The sequence below is a fragment of the Xenopus laevis genome, chromosome 1S, assembly GCF_017654675.1.
Source record: "Xenopus laevis strain J_2021 chromosome 1S, Xenopus_laevis_v10.1, whole genome shotgun sequence".
Lineage (NCBI taxonomy): Eukaryota > Metazoa > Chordata > Amphibia > Anura > Pipidae > Xenopus > Xenopus laevis.
This window is the reverse complement of record NC_054372.1, coordinates 176875391-176884061: the sequence shown is the minus strand read 5'-3', so window position 1 is coordinate 176884061 and position 8671 is coordinate 176875391. Positions and strand designations below refer to the sequence as shown.

General features: G+C 43.4%; 1 protein-coding gene across 1 annotated transcript in view; it reads left to right on the top strand.

The window, feature by feature from the left end:
- Nucleotides 1–487: 487 nt before the first annotated feature.
- Nucleotides 488–8671, top strand: part of rgs7bp.S (regulator of G-protein signaling 7 binding protein S homeolog) — a gene marked incomplete at its 3' end in the record, with an annotated part of 66343 nt that continues 58159 nt past the window's right edge. Inside the window, 2 exon segments of the mRNA NM_001092181.1 lie at nucleotides 488–1066; nucleotides 3131–3297. Coding sequence (NP_001085650.1) covers nucleotides 911–1066; nucleotides 3131–3297 — 323 coding nt within the window. The 5' untranslated portion in view covers nucleotides 488–910.

Sequence of the window (8671 nt, the reverse complement as noted above, 5' to 3'; positions counted from 1 at the left end):
ACACTCCCTTCCCAGAGACTATTATCCACTGTTACTATAGACACCATCTCTCCCTACTATACCTGCTATCCCACAGTCACACTCCCTTCCCAGAGACTATTATCCACTGTTACTATAGGCACATCTCTCTATAGTGTGTAATAGACACTTGACAAATGTCCCTGCTGATGTGAGCTCCTCTAATGTATGGGATCAAGTAGGAAGTAGAAATGAGGTGGAAGTGGGAGCTGAGGTGGAGGCAGAGGTAGTTACCTTGTGTGTAACATATAATAGGAATAATTAAGCCCGTGTGTGTATAACAGTGAGTATGATAATAAATCCATTTGGGTTCCTATGAATAGAGTAGAATGAAGTGAAATTGGTGTTATTAAGGCTGTGATTGGATAAGTATAGAAGGATGGAGCCCATTAGTATTCCCATCCTATCAATGTGCCGCGCTACTAATAACGTCAGTGTGTCGGACTCGCAGCCTCTCCCAGTGCCATTCAGCTCATTGAGTGGGAAACAGCGCCAGGTGGGAGCGCTATGCAGAGACACAGACAGAGAGAGAGCGACTGAGCGCTGGGAATGGCAACTCCGCCCGGCTACTTCTCGCTCGCGCTCAAGACAAGAGGAAGGATCCGCCGCGTTCAGCCGACATTGTGACATCGCTGCTTGTAGCTGAATCTCAATGGCACTGACGGGCTGATATTACTGCAGTGATCCCTGGAAGGTTGCAGTTATGCAAGAACAATACACAGCAGCCGCCTGCTCCGCTCCCTGTCGGGCTCAAGGTTACCTGCCGCCGCCGCAAGACTTGCTGCTGTAATACAGCGACTGCCGGAGAGAGATCGCAGTGTGTGCGCCCCGCTTCCCTCTCACTCCCCCCCATCATCCTCTCGCCTTGGTTTTGCCTGGTGTACGTGGATGCATGAGTTCTGCACTGAATGGGCGCAAGAACCGCCCCAGGGACTCGCAGGGATCGCGCTTCCAGATCAGCCACAAAGCGCTCCCCAGAGACTGTGAGCGCAAAGGGAGCGCAGATAGCGCCCTCACACCCCAGAGAACCCTGGAGCACTGCAAGATGGTGGGTAACAGAAGACAATACGAGTGAGTGCTACAGGGATGGGTAGAGGGGGCATTTACCCTGGGAACCCCCAGCATTTCAGGGGGAGAAAATAAAATGTATAATAGGTTTTATATTTGTTCACAGACTGTGGCCCCTCAGCTGTTGTTTAACTCCCAGTCTCAGCATCCAAGGGAAATACAGAGTTCCACAACTCCATCCATGTCTAATAGAGGCTCCTGTTTGTCTCCTGTGAGGTCCTCTTGGTCTCTCACTTGTATATAAAAAAGAGATAAGGGTTTTGCTCTAGTGCCACCCCCACCCATCCCCTGGCCTCCTTGTCTATTCACATCACATGCACATACACTATTTATAAATCTGCAGCACCCTCAGGAGAGCACCGGGCTTCATTCATTAACAGAGGTGCAAAACTGTCCCTAGCAACTGCCCTCCCCTGAGCTCTGACAGGTTAAGTCAGTGCAAGTCTTTAACCCTCCAGTTGTCACTGAAGTACAACTCCCAGCATCTCGCTCAGGGGGAAACTGCAGTTCAATAACAGCTGGAAAAACCACAGACCGAATTCCTTTGACTTGATGAAAGCAAATGTTTGGTTGCACCTCCGACTGACAAAGGAGGTCGGTGACTTTATCTTAAAGGCTGGAGGGCCACAGGCTTGGCTTTTCTGCTATGCTTAAGCGGGCAGGGGTCCCTAATTTACATCTTGCAGCCTGCAGTGTGTTGGTAGTAAGTCTTTGCTGCTGTGATGCTAAGGAGAGGCTTGGGGTGCAAGGTATTCTTACATATCGGGTGAGAATTAGGGACCACGTGCAAGGTTCATGCAGCAATGCATAAGGATCTGTTATCTTGTATCACTGCCTCTGCAGTAACATCTTGGGTATTGGCTGTTCATACCAGGTTCACTCATGATCAGAGGGCACATTTATATATACATTCATTTATATACAGCAGGATTAGGCTGCATCCCTCCCTTCACATACACACACACCTGTGCAAGGATCCAGTTTACAGCATCTGGCTCTAGAGAATTCACTCATTTAGGAGAAAAGGGACAAAATCCCCTTCACCGCCCCCCTCCGTGACATACCTACAGCTCCCTTTCCATTGCACAAGTAGAGGAAAATGTAGTTCCTATTGGTTGCAGCACAGAGCTCACTGTCGGCTGGGGGATGTGTTCGTAACTTGATTGGTTCCTGCAAGACTGGAACTTCCTTCTATTGTTTGGCAATATACAAATAACATTCCACCTGTTAAATTCCTAGTGTAACTAGACAATAATCCACAGCATTCCCATTGTTGTTAGGCTGCTGGGGAGGGGGTGATATCACTCCAACTTGCAGTACAGCAGTAAAGAGTAACTGAAGTTTATCAGAGCACAAGTCACATGACTGGGGGCAGCTGGGAAACTGACAATATGTCTAGCCCCATGTTAGATTTCAAAATTGAATATAAAAAAATCTGTTTGCTCTTTGAGAAATGGATTCCAGTGCAGAATTCTGCTGGAGCAACACTATTAACTGATGCATTTTGGGGAAAAAAAATTTCCCATGACAGTATCCCTTTAATCATTAGCCCCTTTAATCATTGTGCTATCAGCACATCCCTAGTATAAACCAACAAGTTGTCCTCAACTGCCCCCACATCTACCAGCAGAAAAGCAGAGCTGCCAGTACACCCCTTTAGTTTGGGGAACATTCACTTGGGGCGCAGGCTGCACCAGTACATAAATGCTCTTTTCTATCCAGCCCTGCATTAAAAACTTTACTATGGGTTCCCAGTTTAAAGGGGCCTGTTGTCGCTTTAGCATGCATTGATAAAGCGCCAACATATTCAGCAGTGTTGTACAATATACTGGGGTAGACATTGAACATACAGATTTATATACCAAACAACCAATAACTGACACAAGAGGTAAACAGGACCTTGCCCAAAAGAGCTCACCATCTAAAAAAAAGTAGAGTATGGTTACTTTTATCCTCTCCAATTTGGAGGGGTTCCTGCATTTAGGAAGATAGAGTTCATATGGGCTGCCATTTTTGATGGTGATGTCTTTTTTTTTTTTTTAAGCTTGTCCAGGACTTCAACACCCAGGTGGCTCTGTTCCGGGAGCTGGTCATTTCCATTGGGGATGTCTCCGTGAACTGCCCCTCCCTGCGGGCTGAAATGCACAAAATTCGAACCAAAGGCTGCGAGATGGCACTCCATGCTCACCAAAAACTCTCTGCAATTTCCGGGTAGGATCTTCTGTTCTATCTTAATCGCGTGTTGCTATGGCAACGGCATGCAGTGTTTTGTCACCCGAAATGGCTAATTGATCAGGAAAGACCCATTTCTTATGCAAGTACACTTAGTGTCGGACTGGCCCACTGGGTACCAGGAAAACTCCTGGTGGGCCCAGGTGTCTGTGGGCCCTTGAGCTGCTAAACATTTGGCCTATTTCATGGCCATTCCCTATTTCTTTGAGAACAAAGAGGCTAAATAGATGGAATAATAGATTATAGTATGTAAAGAATAGAGACTAGGGGAATAGAGGTTGAGTGAGGAGAAGAAGAAGAATATTACTGAAAATGGGCCCCTGGTCTATGGTTCTTTGGTGGACCCCTGGTCTAAGGTTTTTGGGTGGGCCCCTGGTGTCCCACTCCGTACACTAGTGCTACAGTTGAAAATACACTGACACCATTCACAAAGATATTTGCACCCACACATGTCGGTTTCACCCTACAACTACCCTCGGCAATTTGCCAGAAGTTACATCCATATTGCCGCAAGCAGTGCAAGCTGCAGTAAATTCAAGCTAGCGGCTTGCACAGTGATGCTGGAATTCAGGGGGACATTTTTTGTATTATTGGTTTAAAACTACGGTAATTTTTATTTAAATTTTCACTTTGCACCATGAATGAGCCTTAGTGGGTGTAGTCGCATTATAATAAATGGGGAGCGATCCTGGGTGTTATCTTTAATGTGACTCTGGCAGAGCCTGGCTCAGAGGTCTTTGCAAGGACAACAAGCTGTTATCAAGCTGAAGGGATAACAGGAATAATAACAGGATAAAGGAATTGTTTCCCTGCAGACGACTGCTATTTTAGGACTTGGGGGCCAAGAGTACAAGGCAAATATAATGCATATTAATTGTAAGAGGTTATTGAAAGAGGTTATTTCAGACCAGTATAAGGAATATGGTACGTTCACTTTCGCAGCTTTCTCCTGAGCTATTCATTTAGCAGGATTGGGATAGGGAATACCACAACTTTCATGGTTTTTAAATGGTTTTTACATCCCTTTAAAGGTACATTATACCGACAGTTAGGGTTTTAGAAAATCCATACTATATATGGACATTTGTTAAAGGAAAACTATACCTCCCAAACAATGTAGGTCTCTATAAAAAATATATTTCATATGTAAAACCATGCTTCGTGTAAATAAACTATTTTCATAATAATATACTTTTTTAGTAGTATGTGCCAATGGATAATAGAAAATTACCATTTTAAAAACAAAGGGCCGCCCCCTGGGATCCTAGGATTCACGGTGCACACAAACAAACCATACATGTTGGTCACATGAGCCAATTAACAGACAGAGTTGTGTCTTTTGCTCCCACACGTCTTCCTGTTACAGTTAGAGCTGCAGTATTTCTGGTCAGGTGATCTCTGAGGCAGCACACAGACCATCACAAAATGGTGGTTCAAGGCAAGAGATGTAAAAGGGCAATATTTATTTAAATATATATTCCAATTTGATAAGATTTTAATATACCACTTAATTCGATATAAACTATCCATTGCTTAAGTATTCATTTTGGGGTATAGTTTAATGCAAGGCTGCTCCCATGCCAAAATGCTTCATTCAAAATAAAGAACGGATATAACCATATTCCTGACTATTTAGCCACAGGCACTGTTTCATCAGTCTGTTAAAAATGTTATTTCATTCATGCAATCATGGCTGCACCCATTGAAATGAAAAAGTGCAAATGTGCACATAATACTGCTCAGTGTGCTGTAAAATGTTACCCTCTAAGTAATGAAATTTCTATAAAGTTCTAAACCTCACTTATAACTGCTACCATAGGATGTCGCCCATGAGCTCCGCTGCACTTACTCTGCACTGATACGCGAGCAAACTCTTAGGGGTGATTTCAGGGGTAACTAACTATGCAGGAGGAAGCAGGGAGGGGCAGGTTCAGACTGGGCCCTGCCTCTTGTGGGCCCCGCCGGCCCAGGCCAGCTCCCTGTCACTGCTGCCCCGAACCTCCTGTCCTGGTCTCGCTTAGTAAAGAGTGCATGCACTAGCGGTGGTTGGTACAAGCGTGTGAGGGAGGTGTGTGTGTGCACCAGGGGTCCAGAGGGGGCTTTGCAGTATGGACAGGGGTCGGAGAGGAGCCCCTAAGACAGGAGCACTGGTTCGCCTCGGGCCGGTGGGACATTGGGTGAAAATGCAGTGGGCCCCTCCAGTCCAACACTGGGGAGGGGGGACTCACCAGGGTAGTAGGTAGGGGCTTTTCTTATTGGGGGGGGGTTATTTATCCTTTAAAAAAAGACAGAACTTTATATAAATTTTATTACTTAGAGGGTAATATTTTACAGCACACATTTGCTTTTTTTCATTTTGGGGGGGGGTTTAGTTCTCCTTTAAGGAATATACAGAATATGGTGGTATCATAGACAGTGCAACTTGCCTTGTGCACCCTAAAAGGCACATGTACCAAATTATATATGGCAAACATTCAGAAAACTCATTTAAAACATATAGGGGCAAATTCACTAAGGCGCGAAGCGCCGAACGCTATCGTTAATTCGCTAGCGTTTGGCATTTTCGCTACTGCGCAAATTCACTAACGAACGCTGGCGTAGTTTCGCTAGTGTTACTTCGCAACCTTACGCCAGGCGAATCTTCGCTAGCGACGAAACTACGCAAATTCACTAACTTGCGCAGTGTAGTGAACGCTACCTTTTACGCTAGACTTCCTTCGCCACCTCAGACCTGGCGAAGCGCAATAGAGTAGATAGGGATTGTTTAAAAATAAGTCAACATTTTTTCTAAGTCCCAAAAAACGCTGGCGTGTTTTCTACATGATGGGTGATAGGCTGAAAAAGATCAAAATTTTTTTGGGGCTCCCCTTCCTCCCCCCTACATTTCCTGACTCATGGCAACTTACCTAGACAGTGGGCACATGTGTAGGGCAAAATAAAATTTTTATTTGCAGATTTGAAGGTTTTCTAGGCATTTGTAGTGCAGATACGTGTTCCTCCATTGAAATTTGAATTTCGCGCCGTATGCAAATTAGCCTTCGCTAGCGCAACTTCGCTTTATATAGCGAAACAACGCTAGCGCAACTCCGCAACCTTACGCTACCCCTGTGCGCAACTTCGGATTTTAGTGAATTTGCGAAGCGCTGGCGAAACTACGCCTGGCGAAGTGCGGCGAAGTTGCGCCTGGCACAACTTCGCATCTTAGTGAATTTGCCCCATAATGTCTGAAGGAGAGCCTCTCCCAATATCTTATAAGAATCAAGTACTAATCTCCAGTGTTCCCCAGCTCTGTACATTTAGGAAGCAATAGAGGCAGCACCTACATTTCAAATACAGACTGATTCAAAAGGTGGAGATGGACAGCTTTGAAAGACTTTAATATCTACATTAAATAAAGTAGATGAGAGAGACATGAGATGAATTGAGTGGTTGGTGAGGTTTGAGCCTGGGGGTATACTGTAGGATTATATAGGTTATATTCCCTGCAATGGTTATGTTCCACAGAGGTTATTATCAATAGACCAGTTTAAAGGGATTCTGTCATGATTTGTATGGAGTAGTTTTCATTTCTAAATTACACTGTTTACACTGCAAATAATTCACTCTACCGTGTAAAATTTAATTCCTGATACAAGTGTATTTTTTTTTTAGTTGTAATATTGGTGTGTAGGTGCATCTCAGGTCATTTTGCCTGGTCATGTGCTTTCAGAAAGAGCCAGCACTTTAGGATGGAACTGCTTTCTGGCAGGCTGTTGTTTCTACTACTCAATGTAACTGAATGTGTTGCAGTGGGACCTGGATTTTACTATTAAGTGTTGTTCTTATATCTACCAGACAGCTGTTATCTGGAGGGGGTGATATCACTCCAACTTGCAGTACAGCAGTAAAGGGTGACTGATTTTTATCAGAGCACAAGTCACATGACTGGGGGCAGCTGGGAAACTGACAATATGTCTAGCCCCATGTCAAATTTCAAAATTAAATATAAAAAAAAAAATCTGATTGCTTCCTTCTAAAAAAAAAAAAATTCAGTGCAGAAGTCTGGAGTAGCACTATTAACTGATGCATTTTGGAGAAAAAACATGTTTTCCCATAACAGTATCCCTTTAAAATGGTATTTAAGATGGGAAAATCCAATAAATGGTGTCATTCCCAATTGATTCAGAACAAAGTGTTCAGCATTGTTTCACACATTTGGTTCATTTTCACCTTTGCTTATAATTAGAGCAGTGAGGGAAATAAACCTTTTTGTCAAAGGAGTCACATTCTTGATTTAAAAATATACTGGCTAATATAAAGTGCTAATCTATTCAGATGAAGGCACCTCTGGCAGGCTATATATATATATATATATATATATATATATATATATATATATATATGTGTGTGTGTGTAAATGTAATGATAAGGATAAGGATTAACGAATGAAAAAAGTCAGTGCTTGATACCAGTTATCAATGTATTAAAGTGTGAATTATGAGTATTGCAGCTCGGCATTGTGAGCAATAACCCAGGCTCCACATGTAGATCCATGACATGTCTTTTAATGATCCAATGAGATCTTTGGGAATAGACACTGTGAAAATACATTTGTTTTGACTTACAGTCAGTTTATAGTTCAACAACTGATCCCCTGTATCAGAATTGCCTCAGAACTCCCTGCACACAGCACCCATACACCAGGGTCAAATTAATAAGGAACCAAGTTTACCTGCATTTGAGTTTTTGGGGGGTTTTTTCGGAGGGAGCTCCTGGTTTAACCAGCCATGTTGTTTAGTTGGCATGCGCACAATGAGTGTCTGACATTACACACTTACGTATAAACAGCAAGTTGCAGCACTTTATTTATTATTTATTATGCGATTTCGTTTGCCCCAGTATGGCCGATCAAACGGAGAGCTTCCCTCCTAGTGCAGGCATATTTGGTCGGGGAAATTATGTTAGGGTAACAGATGCCCTTTAACCTGGGACAGTGCCACAATAAGTTTGTTTGGAGTTGGCCTTCATGGTCCCACCTAATCCATATGAATTGTTTTCTTACAATTCATATTATGTCCCTTCAAATTGATTTCAACATTTGGTGACCATATTTCTCAAGAGTCAAGAGTGAGTTTATTGTCATTTCATCCATATACGTTTGTACAGTACACAGTGAAACGAAACAACGTTCCTCTAGGACCAAGGTGCTACAACAGACAAAAAGTGCTCCAGTAATTCTCCAGAACATCCCAACATTTGTATTGGTCCAAAGCTTCTATTCATAACCGTTGTGATTGAATCAATCAATCTTATGGCTGGAATGGTTTGAATTCAGCTTGTACAGACATTAGCTGTGGTTTTCAGTAGTTGCGGC